The sequence below is a fragment of the Lepidochelys olivacea genome (genome assembly GCF_965140295.1).
Source record: "Lepidochelys olivacea isolate rLepOli2 genome assembly, chromosome: 17".
In the NCBI taxonomy this organism is placed as follows: domain Eukaryota; kingdom Metazoa; phylum Chordata; order Testudines; family Cheloniidae; genus Lepidochelys; species Lepidochelys olivacea.
Window position 1 is genome coordinate 7,944,910 of NC_140427.1, and position 19,532 is coordinate 7,964,441.

Consider the following 19,532-nt stretch of genomic DNA (forward strand, 5'->3'; position numbering starts at 1 on the left):
CCAGTTAATGGCATAGGAGTGATAGGCAGGAGTGGATAGAACTTTGATTTTTGTCTCTCTTGCATCTTTCCAGGGCTTCTCACCACATTCATAGAATCATAGAATATCAGGGTTGGAAGGGACCCCAGAAGGTCATCTAGTCCAACCCCCTGCTCGAAGCAGGACCAATTCCCAGTTATTATATAACATTCATTAATGGTGTTTCCTCAGGACTAACAACATATGAAGTCTGAGGGCCATGTTCTCTTTTCTACTGAAAACCTTTTGTGCTGTTATTAGAGCTGAAGGTCATTGGAAAGGTAATTTCCTCCAGATTTGCATTAAGATTTTATAACTTGCCTGTGATTTCACTGCCTCTTGGCTAAGACACTCAAAAGGGCTTAACAGAAACCTTAACAAAAATCTCTGAATACATCTGTGGATAGTTATTACCATTGCCATTTTGTAGATGAGAAAAAAAGACATTTTCATTTAATATTTTCAGAAGAATTCATTAATTTCGAGTGCCTAACTTGATGACCACTCGGCCACGATTTTCACCACGCACCCATAACTCCGACCAAAGTCAACAGAATGCTTAGCATCTCTAGAAAAATTAGGCCCTGGCGATTCTTCATCTTGGAAACCCAAAATGAGTGGATCCTCTTGAATATTTTGGTTGAGGTCACACAGCAAATCAGTGACACAGCTAAGCACAGAACCGGTTCTGTGCTCTAGTCACTAGATCACACTGCTTCCCAGGATGGGTACTTCAGAGATATATATTATATTTGCGTCCAGAGGACCCAAACAGAATCAGTGCCCTATTGTGCTGGTGTTATACAAGCTCATAGCAAGAAAGAGTCCCTGTTGCAGAGAGCTTGCTGCCATTCTCAGTTCAGAGGCTGCATCCTGAAAGGCGAGCTGGGCAGTATAGATGAGAAAATTATCATAGAACTCCCCACTCCATTCACATGGTACAAGAACAGGCACAAAATGCTGAAAGCATCAATGAGGCAGACACATATGTGCATTACAAGCACCATCATGAACTCATACAAACAGCTTAGGTCAGCAACGAAATGCAACATCTCTAGAGGGCAGGTATCATTCTGAAGACCCTATAAAGAGCGAATCAACTCCCTTTCCATAGCAAACATTAACATTCGGTGGGGATACCTACAGAAACCATCATCACGTCCATCTTATTCGAGCCATAATAGGAGAGAAGAAGTAGCCTTGCTCGTAAGGGTGAGGCTAAGATCCCCTTGAATTGCAAGCAGCAGCCACATTAAATGTAACCCTGCTAGACTGCTGCTTCTATTATTCAGAATGAAAATTCTGAATTCTCCCAGTGGCAGTAAACCCATTATTAAAACGATACAGAGTACCAGCAAGGCACTCTCTCATTCAGAGACAGTCATTTTCTTGGAGATCTACAAAGCGTTCAGACTACAAGCACCCAAAACATAAAACTCCACCTGACAGCAACTGTGCAAGCAATCATTTCAAGCACAATGGACGGAGATTAAAAGAAAACGAAGACATGCCTTAACTACTCCATCCAAAAGTCAAACATGATTGACTGTGGTGTCATCACCAGTGGGCACCTGAGCTTGTAGGAGTTTGGGGGAAAAGGGAGAAGAAAAAAAGAAACCCCACCATTATTCCTGAGAATAGACAAAATTGTCAAAGCCATCTAGGGGATTTAAAAACATAACTTCTATTAAAATTACTGGAAGTTCTGTTTCTAACTGCTCTGGACAGCTCTGAAAATCTCAGCCAAAGACACCATGACCTGCCAAGAGCCGTTACGTCCGGCAGCATTGCCCATCTTTGAAAGCCATCAGAACATAGCGCCATATATGATAGCTGGATTTTGAAAAGAAGGAGGGAGTGGGTAATGTTGTGGCCCAAAAGCACCATTTGTAGCTATGCAAGCCAAGCTAAGCATACTCAAATCTAGAGTCAGGACATATGCCAGTCACTGCAGGAACACTTCCTCACACTACAACCATCCTAGTGCACAGAAAAATATGACTAGCCATGTGCATTATTACCTTCCTCTGAAATATGGCTAGTCATTAGACTACCGCCAGAGCCAGATACCAGACTTGATAGATCCAGTATCACATCTCCTCTGTTACTGTTATCAGATATGATCCATGTCCTGGAGACTCCCCGCTTTAGTACATCACAGAACTTTTATCAGTCTTGCTCATTCACTCCAAATATTGCCCCTCAAAAGCCTTATCAAAAGAGGGAGAAAATGAGGCCCTTCCTCCAACAGCAACAAAATACAGTGTCCTTGCCCCATGCTCATTGTGCTCCAGCTCACATTTCAGTTGAGTTGGGCAAGAAGGAAGCCGACAATATTGTAACTAGACAAAGTCTTTCTAGGACTAAAAGGAACAAGGTGAGAAAAGCCCGCAGACTGGATTTGATTAGTAGGGTTTTTACATACCTTATATGACTAGCCAGGACATCTTGAACATTAGACAGCCCCGGGTCCGAAAGGGAATCTGAACAGACAGATACAGGAGACAGAGACCTCTCTTTCTCCTCAAGCAGATCAAGTTTCACCAAGGAGCTCGTCTCATCCTCTGAGTTATCCTCAGACACAGAGCCAAGGATGAAATGAGAATTCAGGTTCAACTCCAGGGGCTTTGTGGTAGGGGAAGACTCCTCCATAGTGACTCCAAAGTGGGCTCTTAGCACTAAAAGAGAAAAAAGCAAGAGCTGAAGTTAGTATTAGCTCCTAGGGGAAACAAGAAAGCCTTCAAAAGCAGGGTTCATTTGTGGTCAGACACACACTGTTGAAATACCATGTCTGACACTGGGTAAGAGACCAGGATCCAGACTAGTCACTTGTGTTATTTCAGTAGCTTTTCTGTTTGTACAAGCATCAGTGCAACTGATCATTCTAATCTGTTGCGAAAGCTGCTGGCTTAGAAAAAGCTACAGGAAGGACAAACAATCTTTAAGCAGGCACAACTTTTGTTGTAAAATTCACGGTTAGAAAACCAATATGGAGACATTTATTATTATTTAACATTTATATTTTGGTAGCATCTAAAGGCCAACCAGGTTGGGGCTCACTGCGTTAGATGCTGCACGAACATATAATAATTGGCAAAGAGTTTACAATCTAAAATATAATACACAGCATGGGAATGGGACAAACACGCAGACTGGGGTGCGATGATAAAGTCAAACATCCACTGGCAGTCTTTTACTTGGGACCAAACACAGAGCCAACTCAAAGAGAGAAGGTTGGCTGTTTTACAAAATATAATACAAATGTTTGGTGCTATGGTTGTTTTTCAAAAAAAAAATTGTTGAATGTATTTTTTAAAAGAGGTAACATTCTCATCAAATTCTAGCTGGTCAAGCTGCCACTAGAGGGGGACAGAGAGCCACACCAAGCAGGCCTGGGTTACATAAGCAATGGGCAAAAACCACAATCATTGAATGAAAATCACTTACACTGACTCAATAATATGAAATCAGCATAGAGTCACACACTGAAACACTATCAGATTAAGGACGGTTAACAATAACTAACCTCTTGTAATCGCTGCAATTTGAGTAGCTATCCACCTCCAAAACGAACTGGAAAAGAAGAGACAAACATCAAAAGTAGCATTATGTATTTATTGATATACAGCTCCTGTAATCAGAGGATCTCCAAGCTCTTTCAATTAGTCATCACAACACCCTTGTGCCATAGGTATGCTACTCAATGTATGGAGGGTGAAGGAGAGGCACAGAGAAGGTTAAATAGGTCATGCAGTGAGCCAAGAATGGAAACCAGAATTCCTGACACCCAGTCCCATTTGACTACAGACTATGCTTCCTCCCATTGGTCACTCACAAGACAATACTTGGTAGCTTTGTGAGCAATTTGCTAACACACAACATCTAAAGGCCCTTTCATTCAACCTGTATTTTTTGTTACTGCAAGATAGAGGGGGGAAAGGCAACTTAATTTTTCCCCCCAGTGTTTTAAAAAAACCTGACTTTAGTGCTGGGAAGAGAAGGAGTAAAAGCACGCATGGTACAGGCAGGTGCCTTGGGAACGTCTCCCACGCAGCTATGCCAATATGTCTCAAGCCTGTCTTATGGAATCTCCTTCTATTACAGCCTGAAGGCTTTTCACACAATCCTCCCACTGCACCTCCATCCTGTCCTGCCCCTGGGTCTCCTACACAGCGGTGCCAAAGCACATCAGCCCTGCCCTGGGGCTTTCACCTCAGCAGAAGTTACCAATTGTGGTTAATTGTGCCCAATTGTGGAAGGTGAACGGGACAAACAGGGACTATGAGGAGACCCACCAAGCTCATTTTCAATTGCAGTCTAAGACAAACAACAAAAAGCTAGCGTGACTCAGGAAAAATACTCCCATCCATCCATATCTTGTGCCAAACAGGCTTTAAAGTGATCCTGCTCGACAAGTACATAGTTCTGACTGGAGATCCAGATCTCTCCTTGTACAAGAAGGGCAACCTTTCACTAACCCTGGATAGCTTTTCTTCTTGTAACTCAAAAGACTGCACTTTCAAACACAACATATAAAAAAAAAAAGCCATGAAGTTTCAGTTAAGATTGGAAATACAAATCAGTAACTTCAAAGAAAACTGCTGTAGTTTAAACAAAAAAGCAACTGTTAGGGAGCCAGGAAATTCAAAGTGAAGGTTATGGTTTAAAAAAAAAAAAACAACTGGAAGTATGGAAAAGCACAGATCAGCTGGGTGTGGGGGGGTGATGTGGGGGTCAGAGATAAGGTCACCCAAGCAATTAAAAAGCCTTCTCTAAACTGCAATTATAGCCACATTAGGAAAACTACAAGCATGTAGCAGACTTCCCTTAACATGAACAATCTGGTCTGGTCTACACAGGCAAAACCAATTCACATTATAACATCAATAGGACACAATCATGTTACAACTGGACGTCTTTGACATAGTTGTAATTGTACTGTAGGCAAGACAATGCAATCCTAAAACACCGCACAGTTTTTTTTTCATCAGACTGAAAATTAAGAATGCATCTGACTGGCTTAGTCAATCTTACTGTGATTGTACATGGGTATATTATTTAGATCAAACTGCACCTGTGTTGACAACACAACTCCTGGTTTCATTAGGGCCATATGCAGCCCATAAAAAACAAACAAACAAACTCTGATGAATACTTAACCACTTTGTGGTTACAAAGACTGTGTTTATTCAGGTTTGGGATTATAAAACCTTTGTCTATGTACCTGGCTTAGCTGTTTGGTTTGGTGGGTAGGGGGTTTAAGGGGGAGAACAATTATAAAACCTGCAGCTATATGCCCAGGGCAGAGATTATACTGTTTGTGAAAACTCCTGCAAACTGAGCCATTTGGGCAGATCCCTGTTCTCTTCAATAGGTCTTGGTATACATGAAGGGGTCTGCCGCTGCAGCTTTGTTGTAGAATCACGGTTTAAATTATTAGCCCAAACTCTCCTAAACCAGCCAAAAGCACCTTTACAGCCAACAAACCAAGGCCAAAACCCACACTAGGAGACCTTCCAGGAAGGGGGGGGGGGGGGGGGGACACCTTGTTTTTCAGACTCATCTCTCGAAAATGCCTTGTTCAATTTGCATCTGATTTGCCCCCAAAAAATTCTACTCTAGCATCAAATCACGCATGGAAAATTTCAGCTGTATTGATCTAGTATTGGCACAGTTAGTGTAGTGGGGGAAAATAATCTAGGTTATGACATAAAGCTAACTAGGGAGAGAGAAGCTACTGTCTCAAACACTTAGCAATTATACAGTCTCTTTCATCTCAGGAGAGAAAGAAATTTGTAAGCATTAAGTAAGTCTTGGACCACCACCATTAGGCAAAAATCTCTTTTTTGCAGATGAGGAAACTGAGGCACGGAGAGGATAAGTGGTTTGCCGAACAATTCAACAACAACCCATGAAACACCTCATCCATGCTCAAACCACCTGACCATTCTTCCTCTCAGTGCATCTCTACTCAAAAACAATCAGTGCAACTCAATCCTCTTCGATAGGCCATGTTGTCTATAGCCAAAGCCACAAACGTTCTTTGTTTAGATTTCCATGAACAGTTACTGGCAGCTGGTAATTAGCTATCCACTCTGTACTTGTTCTGAATATGTTGAAACTTTCCTATTTTTTAAAACTGGATTTCAGCTTTGCTTTTTGCTCAAATTAACTGTAGCACTTTCCAAAGAGCTTCTCAGAGAAGCCAGTTGGTTTTCATACTGTGGGGACAGGATTCTAAAATCCCAAGAAAACCTGGCCTGGTGTACATTTTTCTTGAAAATTTAACTGACCAAGTTTGAAATACAAAATATCTTTGTTTAACTGTGCTTGCACTAAACACCTGGGTAAGGGCCTGATCCTGCACCACTAAAGTCAACCAGGAGTTTTGCAACAGACTTCAATGGGGGCTGGATTGGGCCCTAACAAAAGATTGGCCATATCCCCTTGACAACAATGCTCTCCTGCTCTCTAAAATCCCTTATTTCCAGGAGGTTTCAGATGTTGTGAAAACAATTTGCAAGGCGAACTCTGCAGAGACTGAAGTGACTAAAAATTGCACAGCAAGGTCCAGATTTAGACCCTGATCCTCCCAAGACTTAAGCACATGTACAATTCTATTCACATTGGGACCACTCATGTGAATAAAGTTACACCTGGGCATAAGTCTTTGTAGGATTCAAGCCATATTCTCCTTTTTGTTCTCCCCTCCAGATCAAATTAACCAACAGATCAAAAATTTGTTTTTACAATTGCCCAAGCACTGCAAATTCAACAAGGAACCTATTGCTCTTTAGGTAATAAAGACTTTGCAATAATGTTGATGATGCTAAAAGCAGGGCAGAACCCAGAGCTCACTCTTCCAGAGCTGCATGAACTAACATTAAGATTACTTTGTCAGAAGCGAAGTGAATACAAAGAATTGGGAGGCAGACACAGGCCCAATTATTCTTCACAGCTTTGCTCCCTATCGAGTGGTAAGAAAGTACCATTCATTTTCAGTAATTTTTCTCCCTCTGAAATGCCATTTAGAGTGACACTAATTTAATTTTGCCTCAAATTTAACTTTTATTTAAAGAAAAATATTTTCCAAAACTATTTCTGAAGTGAATTACTTTATTGATTTCTTTTTCATTTCAGGGGAAACAAATTGAATGGATTTTTTAAAAATTAGATCAGTGTCTCCACAACACTTGAAGAGGTAAAGCACAATTCTAATAATAATGACAATGAATTCAAGTAATCCTAAAAAAATATACAGCATTATTACCATTGACAACCAGAAAGTGAAAGTGACTAAAACACAACAATAAAACTGACCAGTCCTGTTATAGTAGTTTGCTTTCGCTGAATTTGAAGGCCAGCAGCACATGCATCTAGACTGACTTTGGAAGTCAGTTTCCAGATCAACAAATCCCACACTTAGGGGTAAAGTCACAACTTCTTTAAAGATATCTAGGTATGTGGGTGAGCATCAGGAAAGCCACAACCATCTGCCTAGGTTCCTAGGATATGCCCAATACCACTGCATCTGAGGACAGTCTCTGGAATCTCACTTCTGCCAACAGACATCACCACAGAATTAGTGGGCCACCATCCTGAGCGTTCTCTTAACTGAACCAAGAGAATAAAACCAGACCGAAGAATCACCCAGATATAATTTAGGAGATAATGCCTGTACTTCACGGTCCAAGAGACACAGACAAGGTTTTCATCTCGGGGCCAAAAGACCAAACACATCAAGACACCTGACCATAGCCTTTAACAGGCCGAGAGACTACTTACACTTGATCTTAGCTCTGAGGAACCGAGAAGCTCCTCTGCTTTTTCCATTCCCTCTACCTGAGATTTTATTCCCTCTCCATTTATACTAGTTTTTCTAGTTTAACATTTGTTCTTTAGTTTCAATTGGATACTACCTACTTCCTGTCCTAAACTGCTCTGCACCACTGAACAGCTGTCAAACATAGCATACTGTAAAGTGCTTTCGGATCTTTGGATTCTACTCCTTTTAAACCTCCCAGTATATTTCACTCTACAAGTCTCAATAGGTTAAAATAAAATCCAGATTATGAACAACAGACCCAATTCAGCAATCCATACACATTCAGCAAAGCACTTAAGCATGTACCTAAATCCTATCCAAGTCAATGAGATTAAGAACATGCTTAAATGCTTTGCTGAAGTCCCATTGACTTCAGTGGGACTTAGGCACATGCTTAAAAGTTTTCCTGAACAGTAGTGGATTTAAACACAGGCTATAATGTTCCCCTCTGTTATCTGCCTCCTTATATGATTTCAGAGAATGTTCCTTTTGAAAGAGTCAGCTAGTCATTTCCTCGCAGAAGAACGAGAAGAGTCTATTCAAATTAGGGAAAGCAAAGTATATATGTTAAAATAAAGCTAAATATGTAAATTCACCCTATTTAAGTCACAGGGGCTGCACTAGGGAAGGAATATAGGCAAGTGAATTTTAAATATTAACCATATTACAGAGCATCCTCCCAAAGACTTCTGAGAAACTTTCTGTTACATTGATAGAGTTTTACAATGGGATCCAAAAGCATTGTAAATAAACATCTTGAGATGGGGAAGAGGCAGCTGCATGCAGTAACCTGGATCGGAAGTGGAGGAGTCGATCAATTCTCTTTCTGGATCCAATACATGCCAGTGTGGCTGCAGAGAGCGTGTGGTCTTGCCTGCATTACGTCTTCTACCCCAGGGAGGTGGGGGCCAGTATCTTTTAGATTTGCAGTATCTAAAACTTGCACACTTGAGCCCCCTCAAGCATTTAGAATTATTATTATGAATTATTTGTATTGCAGTAGTGCCTAGGAGCCCCACTCATGGACCAGGACCCCATTGTGCTGGGCACCATACAACACAGAACAAAAAGATAGTTCCGACCTACGTACTGGGGCTTCCACTACTCTCCCAGCCTTTCCCCCATATCCAGATGTTTATTTAGAGTCCTCACATTTAATTACTTTAGATTAAAAGGGATTTTGATTATTCTTGTTTTCAAAGGGAGAGGCAGAAAAACAAACAATGGTAATAATAGGTAACAATACCCGAAGAGCACACCCACAGTATCCCAGGGACCAGAGCTAAGAGACCATACAAACACTATGAAAGAATCTTCCCACATGGCTGGATTAACAGAGTTACTATATAAGCAATGTCAGGTTTCAGAGTAACAGCCGTGTTAGTCTGTATTCGCAAAAAGAAAAGGAGTACTTGTGGCACCTTAGAGACTAACCAATTTATTTGAGCATGAGCTTTCGTGAGCTACAGCTCACTTCATCGGATGCATGCCGTGGAAACTGCAGCAGACTTTATTTATACACAGAGAATATGAAAAAATACCTCCTCCCACCCCACTGTCCTGCTGGTAATAGCTTATCTAAAGTGATCATCAGGTGGGCCATTTCCAGCACAAATCCAGGTTTTCTCACCCTCCACCCCCCCACACAAATTCACTCTCCTGCTGGTGATAGAGACACAAGCAATTAAAAAGATATCCTGCAGCTTCTTAAACTACAATTTCCCAGTCACTCTTGAACTCATTAGGAATTACATGGTCTCAATACAGCCCACAAACAACAGGCCTGGAGTATTTACAGGCAACCTTCCCTTGCCGATCCCCTTTGCGTCACAGAGAAACCTGAGCTGCAAGAAGCCCTACTCCTGTGTTATCTCCATTCACACTCACTGCCACCCGGGACTTCCCCTTATCACAGTGGCCATATGTACAGATTTCAGAGTAACAGCCGTGTTAGTCTGTATTCGCAAAAAGAAAAGGAGTACTTGTGGCACCTTAGAGACTAACCAATTTATTTGAGCATGAGCTTTCGTGAGCTACAGCTCACTTCATCGGATGCATACCGTGGAAACTGTACAGAGAATGCTAGAGGAAGAGGCAAGAGAAAGCAGAGGGAATCGCAGGATCTCAATCCACTCAATCCCATATCTTGTGTGCATGAAGCACTGACTCAGTGCAGCCGGCGCCCCACAAAGCCTGGTAAGGGCATTACAGGGGCACTGACAAGACACACATATGCACCCTGCCATTTACCATCACCTATCCTCTCTCAGGTTTCAGAGTAGCAGCCTTGTTAGTCTGTAGCCACAAAAAGAAAAGGAGTACTTGTGGCACCTTAGATACCTCACCATCTCCACACCACTCCTTACAACCAAGCCACAGCTCACGTTCCCCAGCCCTCGCAACAGAGCTCATGAGAACATTAAACCACCCCCCAATCACAATTACCTACCCAACCCCCCAGTAGCAAGGTTGGTGAGGCCATTCACACTCGCTCCTCCTTCCTCCAACCATCCCTAATAACTCACTCACCTATCCCCACACAATCACATTTAAAATAGCCCCAATCCAGCACCAAAACCTTCTCCCTTATTTGCAATCCTATACTGTGGTGAATATATTACTACCTTCTCTGGAACTGGGGATCCCTGCCAGGCTGGGGGGTGTCCCACCACTTCCTAGAGCATTCGGGATCCCCACCACCCCAGGGGAATCCCCCACATTTCCTAGAGTACTGGGGATCGTATCCAGCCCAGATGCCCCCCCATTTCCTAAAACACTGGGGATCCCCCCCTAGGCCAGGGCTAAGCCCCCCACACACACACACTTCCCGGGGGTCCGCACTGGGCCGGGGCACCGGAAGTCCCTGCCGGGCCAGGACACAGCCCCCCACTTCCCGGGGCACCGGGGGTCCCGGCAGGCCAAGGGATAAGCCCCCCACTTCCTGGGGCATCAGGGTCCCCACATGATGGAGGCTGAGCTCCCCCCACTTCCCGGGGATCCCAGCCGGGCCTGAGCCCCTCTTATTTCCCGAGGGCACCAGTGATCCGGGCCAGGCCCGGCCCAAGCCCCCCCCTTCCCGGGACACCGGGGGGGCCCCCCACCCTCCGGGGCCGGGAGCCCCAGCAGGCCGGGCGGTCGGACGTGCTCTCCCCTCGCCCCGGGGAGCCCTGCCGGGCTGCGGAGCGGGCGGGCTCACCTCAGGGTGCCAGCTGAGGCGGGGCGCTGCCCCTGCGCCCCCCGGCCCGGCCCGGCGCTGGCTGCGGATGCCGCCGCGGAGGAGATGGCTGACCCACGCTCCCATTCAGTGTTCCGCCGGCTCCGCCCCCTGGCGCCGGCTCCGCCTCCCCTCGCGCTGACAGCTCCCTCGCCCACTGAGGTGGCGTGACGGGAGAGGTTACCCCCGGTCATTCACCTCTGACCCCGTCCGCCGCGCCGCGAGGACTCCTCGCTGGCCATTGGCGGCCGGCTCTCACTCCGGGGTGGGCGTGACCAATCGCGGCGGCTCGGGGGCGTGGCCCATGAGGAGACGCCGATGGTCTGAGGGGCCCGGGCCGCTCCGCCACTGGCTCCGGCGGCAGAGGGCGGTGCTGGCGCGGTGTCCTCTGGTGGCCCGGAACCTGCGGCCGCCGCTGTTAACGCCCTGGCGGCCGGAGGGGGGCCCCCGCCTGTGCCCGAGGCCAGCTGGGGGGCCGGCCGTCGAGCGCGGGGCCGTCACCCCGTGGGGCGAGCCGCGGGGGCTTGCGGCTGCAGGACAAAGGCGGGCGCAGCAGGGAGGGAGGCGACAAGGGGGATCACCTCGAATACACCGCTAGCAGGCCCACAGGAGGACGCTGCCCGGGCCCGATTCTCGGGGGATGATCCAGCCAGGGGGGCAATTTAAAAAAAAAAAAAAAAGGAGGGATGCTCCTGTAAAATTCAGGATGGGTACAACCCTGGTAGCACAGCGGGCAACGGGGTGGGGTAGGCTGACTCATTTGTCAGGACCTGATACTACGCATTCTCCCCCAGGCCGTGCCATACACTCTGACACCCCCAAAGGCTTTGGCACGTATCAGCACCACCTGTGAAATATAACACAATGACATTTGGGGCACCGGAGGAAATTTGTTCCCTAGGTCATTAACAAGCAATTATTTAACAGGATGGGAGGACAGGTGGGCAAATACAAGAGCAAAAATATTTGAGAATATTGCTGTGAATAAAATCTGCCATATTTGCACTCCCTTTTATTCTCTTACTCTTCTCTTTGCCTGTGCAAGACTGTTTTCAAGAATGTGTGCCAAAAGCATCACAAATAGTCTTGCAAGTACTTGTTGGTACTTGCACCAGAATGACACACAGCAATTTTGATAACATCATTTTATTAAATGCACAATAGATTAGACAGATTGCAAATGTTTGAACAGAAAAAGGCATCCCTCCTCTTTATAAAGTTTAGATCATCCAGTCAGAGGAAGAAATAATATAATCTGACTCTGGCGACTAATCCTATGTCTTGAACAGCCACAGTTACTCAGAGCAACCAGTCTTCAAACAAACCAGGGACTTAAAGAAGTCCAGACAAAATATTAAAGTCAAAGGGAATAAAAGCACAAATTCATAAAAAAACAATAAAAACCCGATATTCATGGCTCATTTATGAACAGGAAAAAAGGGATACTTCCCCACTCTCCCTGAAAACAAAAATCTTCAGATGGAACAGAAGCCTCTTAAAAATATCATAAAAGACCCCGCAATGTCAGCCGCAGAACGGTTTCCCAAATTCAAATTTACTTTTCACTCAAAGGGACACATTGTCGCCACTCCCTAATAATAAGTATTATTAACAAAGTTACAGAGCCTCAAACATATGGAATTTCCAGACATATGCTAGATGGTTGGTGTTTGTATGCACACACTCCTTGTAACAACAGCTAAGCCACATCAAATCTGTCCTCAGCTCCTACACTAGCTTCTCACAAAATACCATGTCAAATTCAAGGTGTCAAGCATGATTTTCAAGGTGTTCAATGGCTTAGACCCAAGTTGCCTAAAGATTTGCCTGAAACTCCAGGATGTGGACTGTGGTTGACAATTCCACTCTTCCACTGAAATGTACACTGCCCGTTTAAAGCTTGTCTGTGTGGGAGACAACTTTCTCATGGCTAGCTCGACTGTAGAATGAACTCCCACAGGAACAAATGATTGTTACAAACGTCACCACCTTTTGTTCCAAGCGCATGGTGCAGTTCTTCAGTCTTGCCATGTGTAATATAAACACAAAGCACAATGTACATATACATTTATTTAGAACCCACAATTTCCCCCGTCGAGAGGATGAGAAAGAACCACATGTGATGGATATTCGTAATGTCACTTATTGTACCACTGGAAGGTGCTCAGATATCATGGTGATGAAGGCTCTATAACAACCTGAATAGAATAGAAGGTGCCCAATCCTGAAACTATATCTGCACAGGTGAAACTTTGTATACACATTGGAGCCCTGTTCAAGTCATTGGAGCACTATGCAGGTGCACAGGTGCAGATAGAGGACTGGGCCCCCCATGACTAGTTCAAATAGATGTAAGACTTACATTATTCTCAATGTTTATAAATTGTATTGAGTTTCTAACATCCACAACACAGAAATTAGCAACAGAATTTAGATAGATAAAAAGGGGGATAAGTTCTTTAACCACTGTCTATCTAAAAAGTGAATTGCTGAGGGTCAAAGAACAAACTGGAGAACAGGCAAGGGTTAAAAGTAAAATATATTTTTTAAAATTGTGCTTCATTGCACAATCACAGTCTGGCCTGCATGTTATCTATCTGAGTTCCCAGCCTGTAGACAAGTCAATCGGACAACTCATATAAGAGTTTTCAGGGTTGTGGCCTTAGGTCATTGCCCAAAATACTTATCTCTTATTTACTGTAACTTGGATGTTCTAAGTCTGATTTTAAAAGTGTTGAACACCCATAAGTCCTTTTGAAGACAGTGGGAGCTGTGGGTTCTCAGCACCTCTATATAAATAAAATTTCCAGGGTTGTTTTATTTAGTCCCAGTTTGGGCTGCTGTCTACTCACTGCTCTTTAGTCACTATCACAGAACTGGAAAAATATTCCAAATTACTGTCACAGCCAGACCAGCAACTGTGGAAAATGACCCATACTCATCCCTCTCAAACATCTCCTTTTACTTTCAGACTGATAGTAATTTTGCAAAGATGTATGATTTTTCACTTTTATTATAATATATTATATCATCAATGTCAATTTATTAAACTGAAACTGGACATTTTTAAAGTAGTAAACCTGTGTAATTTAAAGGTTCTCATTCTCTTGGACTCTTAGTTTGATCTGTTATTTTGAGTATTGGTCCCACTCCCAAGGGTTCAGATTTGGAAAATGCCTATCTGGAACTGGTCAAAACATTTGTTGTAAAAAATGTATCTGACAATTGAGAAAGATTAGTGTGTAACAGCTTAATCCTCTGAGAGGCTGAGCACTCCCAACTCACACTGAAGCAAGTAAAAGTTAAGTGCACTCAGCACCCCATATGACTGTGTCTTAAATTGCTATTTCTAATTACTTACAAAACTTGAATGATTCAGGTTGCTTTAGTCACAGAAGGGGCCCCAGGGACCTTAGAGATAGTAGACAGAAAAGTTGTTGAATTGCTTAACAGACCAGGTTTATTTCCAAATTTACCTAAATTAAAAAAAAAAAGACAGATTACAACAGGCAGTTGGTAAATCTTTTCTAATGTACTGAGCCCTTTGGTCATGCTAAAACCTGCATTGTGTCTGCCCTGCCCATTTTATCCATTCAACCACTTAACACTATTTCAATGCTGCTGGAAGGGCGACTGCCACACATATTTAGACCCTGTAGCAACTCTAGAAAATAATGGAATGAGGATTTCATAGTAAAATGCAGGCTGGAAAAGTGTTAACTGACAAACAGTAATAATGTCAGCCTTGGCCAAGCTTCAGACTTAGCCTGGAAGCAAGATTTTAATTATTATTATTATTATAACAACACTTAACATTTACCTAAGGCTTTTTTATCGATGGATCTCCTAGCACTTTTAATACCCCATTTTACAGATGGGGAAAAATAAGGCATACAGAGGTCAAGTGAATCACCCAAAATACGGTTATTTAACTTTAAATACATTTATAAAATAAAACCCTGTGTTAAATATCTTCTTCTAAGTGTCTGCTCCTGTTTCCACTGTAGTCAGTGGCAAACTTCCTTTACCATCAGTGGGAGCAGAAGCTAGCAGAATACTGTGTAATGTTAAATACAATTTGGGAGAATTGTAGTAATTGATTTAGAAGGAATATTCTATTGAACTGGAAGACACGCTATCAATTCGGGGGGGAGGGATAGCTCAGTGGTTTGAGCATTGGCCTGCTAAACCCAGAGTTGCGAGTTCAATCCCTGAGGGGGCCATTTAGGGATCTGGGGCAAAAATTGGGGATTGGTCCTGCTTTGAGCAGGGGTTGGACTAGATGACCTCCTGAGGTCCCTTCCAACCTTGATATTCTATGATTCTATGAATTGTTACTAGCCACTATGATCCCAATCCTGCACCCATGAGAATGATGAGTTTTGCCACTGATTGAGCTGGGAGCAGGACTGGGCCCTACATTTCAATCTGTTTTAGACTGGAGAGGTGAGGAAGAGGTGACAATTATGAACCTGTTAAAGATTCAAAATCTGGAAAGTCATAACACGTTTTATAATAGAGCCACAAAGTATCAGATAAGCCTCTGTAATATTATCAGGCACAGGCATGAGGCACAAAGTTCCGGTACAAACTTCTCTGTAAATCACCAAGTGTTCTGATTAGAGGTTTTTGTTTGTGACCATTTTTTAAACATGATTTCACCTTAACCATAACTAGGGAATGACTTAAGAGTTTGTATCCATTTTTCTTTTTGATTCTCTGTTTATCACACTGAGAATTTATCATCTTCATGATAGAATAGTTCATGATAGAATAGAATAGATAGATAGAACTCTTCATGATAGAATAGTTCTGATTAGTCTTATAAATATATGCACTGTACTTACTATGCACATGGAAAAAGCAATCAATGCATTTTTTTTACTTAAAAATGTGTAGTCTTAAAAGTGCAAGTAAAAACATTTTGAAAAGTAAACTGAAAGTTTTATTACCTGCAATGATCCAAGTTTAGGGTTCCAAGTCTCTCCCACAGCAGCTGACGACAGCCACCTCAGTGGCAAGGGAGCACAAGAGGTCTGAAGTGTTCTTGATGCCCTCAATTCTGGCAGAGAACACAGAATTCAGGTCCGGGAAGGTAAGTAAAAAAGGAAAGGGTTTTATATCATTTTGCTTTAAAAGAGTTTTGTCATTTTTAATAACCGTTTATTTAGAAAGTTTTAATAGGTTTACAAAAATTTGTTGTGTAAATCTCAGAAATAAAACTTACACTGAGCTTATCTTTTTGTTTAGAGAAATGTTATGCAGTAATACAATCATCAGATCACTCTGTTTAACAGGGTATTTGTCATTTTAAGCCTATCCATGTGTGTTTATTGCTTTTAAGTTCTTAAAGAGATTTTTGTTTATTTAAAAGCATTCTGGTTGTCTTTAAAAGTAGAACTAGTCTGTTTATGTCAACATTGTTTTGCTGTGTTGTGATGCAAACAGCAGTACTAATAAGAAAGTGAAACTGACCAGCAGTAGTACAGTAATATTTAGCCCACGCAGGGCTCTTTTCATATAAACATCTCATTGTACGGTAGCATCACTAGCCACTGTGGCATAGGAAAAAGCAGAGTGCTGAAATGGTGAAATAGAAATTAGATTTTAAAAATACATTTTAAACCATCACTCCTGAAGATTTGACTAGTAACACAGGGAGGGATTTGGAACTTTTAATATGATTTTTATCTTGAAATCATCCCATTAAAAACATGGCTAGTGTGAAAATGGAGCGAAACATGAAACTGGAGCACAGAGAAGTATCTGGCCCAAACTTTTTAAAAATTGTTCCTTCCCAACGTACATCTCAAATTTTGGAAACATACCTCCTCACACCACTTTAAAACTCTCCTATGGGGATGATAGCCTCCTTTATAAATCACTAGGAGATCTATGGATGAACTATCATTATTATTATTGCTGCTGTACATGCTTTTCCCACTACCTTAAAAATAATAAAACCCCTCTAACCGTATCAATACTTACAACAAAGCTAGCTTGGGTCTCTAGAACACAAGTCATTTGAAAAGCAAGGTTTAATCTTAGATTCATTAAAAATATAGTATCCTTCATTCTACAATCCAATTAAACAGTAGGTGGAAATTTGGGCTTTGAAAAAGGAGAAATTTTAGCTGAAAAGCGCCACCTTGTGTCAGAAATAGAAAATTCCAGTTTCTAACAATTGAGCTGTTAGCACATCCGGGGTTACCTAGCTTACTGGTAAAGGTAGCAACCTAGCATTCTGGTTAGACTCACAGTTATTGCCAGATGGCCAGCGTTCCATGGTAACCAAAACACTGTTTTTTCCCATTTGGCTAAGAAAATGAAACGTTTTCCTTCTGATGTAGGCTATATCACTGCAATTCATAGCTTTGCCATCTTCAGACTAGAGATTACTACACTGCACTTTGGTTAGGGTTCCTCCTCAAATCCATCCAGAAACTAAAGCTAGTGTAGAATGTGGCAGCCCACTTGTTAATCCTACTGTGAGCATATTGCACTAACGTTTCATAATCTGCACTGGCTCTGTGTGGATTACTGGGGAGAGTTTAAGGGCTTGGTATCGACCTAAAAAACCGTAAATGACCTGCCTTTCTGAGAGATGCCTCTTTTCCCCATGTGACACTGTCACAGCGGAGATTCCTACAGCACTCATAACATACCCTTAAATTATAAAAGAGAGGGGGCTGCTGGCAGGGCATTCTACAGAGAGCCCTTTTCTTGTGGAATGCACTCATCCTGCCCTTGGTCCAAAATGGCCCAACTCAACTGACCTTTAGGGCATGCTGTAAGGCTCATCCGTTTAAAAGACCTTTTGGGGAAAGAAGTTTTCTTTGAGGGAGGATGTGATATTTATTTTATTTTATCTAGGCTACATGGTGTATTTAGCTATTGCTATACTTTGAGAACCAGCAGCAACCCTACATTTTGCTTACTCTGTTTTTAAGTTAATTGTCGGGGGAAAGAATGTGCGAGAGTGCACTCCTTATATTTTCACAAATCTAAACAAACACTCTACACTTTTCATTACTCAAAAGCTCACTTTTACACTTGTAAATACACTTGTCTCAGTTTGGGGGCCAAGTTTTAGTCAACAGCATCCATTTAATCCTGCAATACCTGCTGGCCCAATAAACTGTTGATCAACACTAGTCATCTTGTTTAATCTCCTAATTCTAGAAGGTCCTTGGATACTATGGTGATGAGCACAGTATAAGAACATAAACAGAACAGAATAGAATCTAGCATGTATCAGGCAAGTGAAAGACTTCCTCTCAGTCTACTCAGGCAGCTAAATTATCTTGTTTAGGGCAGTGAAATTCACCCAGGTGTGGCAAAGTTCCTATTTACCAGTTACACCCATTCAAATGCTTAACATGGGGCTTATCCTTATGTGGTACATTGAGCCTCATACAAGCCGTATGCACTGAGGGGAAATTATATCCCTAGATAAAGTTTATTCAGGTCAAACAGTAAGCAAATCCTGCACCTCTATTAACTGGATCAGAGCAATTACCAATCTAGAAATGGATCAAACTGCAATGAATAAACAGTCTCATTTTTAACTCTCTTTATCACTAATCAATATTCAAACTTAGTGAGTTTCAAACAGGAAGGTGCCGTTACAATACTAATTTGAGACCTTTACCAACCAATGCAACCGCACAGGATTTATGAGTGAAAGAAATAAGAGTGAAAGGATTTCATGATCACGAATATTGTATTCATGTCAGCATTATGGACACAATATTGGTGTTTAGTTTACTGTTTATATACTACAGCGTCAGCCCAAAAGGTAAGCGGACTGTTTTTAACTGTTTGCAGAATTCTAACAGAACAAAACCAAAAAGTATACCAGGGACACAGACATGTCATTTATAAATTATGTTTGTTAGTTAATGTTTAGGTACTGCTCTGAAAATGTCACTTATTAAAAGCTTTTTAAAAAGGAATGAGAAAAAAAATCTGTAGAATTTGGATTGCCATACCACCTCCCATACTCAAGGCATCTCAAAAACTTTCTAAAGCCTATTCACAAGTAAGCTGGCCACATATAGGCAATATACAACAGCAGTTCTACGCTCAGCAGTATCATTATTTTGACCATTACATCCTCCACCCCCCCACCTTTTTTTTTTATATATAAAGATAACTAGTGCATGCTATCTCCTTATGCTTTCAAATAGTGCTGTAAGAGCTTTCAACTTCCCTCACTGAGTCACTAACAATAGGCAGAAGGGATATTTCTTGTTTAACATACCATTTCAAGGCTGACCCCTCCACCTAACAAGTATTTCAAAGTTGCCAGCCACCGTATTACCTCTGTGCCAATGAATTGATAACTATTTGTGTGAATAAAATTCTTCCTGTACACTTGCTTACAGCCTCAGACTTATGCAAAAAAACAAGAAAGAATACCTCTACCCAATTTAAGCTACAGAGGGAATTTGGCTGGGCAGAACTGAAATATAA

The 19,532-nt window shown here is 42.3% G+C and overlaps 1 protein-coding gene across 2 annotated transcripts in view; it reads right to left on the reverse strand.

Moving 5' to 3' along the window:
- The window catches only part of ACACA (acetyl-CoA carboxylase alpha), a 186,163-nt gene extending 175,016 nt beyond the window's left edge, over positions 1-11,147 (reverse strand). The window contains exons 1-3 of one of the 2 annotated variants that reach the window (XM_084650728.1): positions 11,040-11,147; positions 3,545-3,591; positions 2,444-2,696 (exon numbers count right to left, since the gene is read on the reverse strand). In XM_084650728.1, coding sequence (XP_084506854.1) covers positions 2,444-2,670 — 227 coding nt within the window. In that variant the 5' untranslated portion in view covers positions 2,671-2,696; positions 3,545-3,591; positions 11,040-11,147. The remainder of the gene's footprint in view (positions 1-2,443; positions 2,697-3,544; positions 3,592-11,039) is intronic. The other variant, XM_084650727.1, reaches the window with a different exon arrangement.
- Between the last annotated feature and the right edge of the window lie 8,385 nt (positions 11,148-19,532).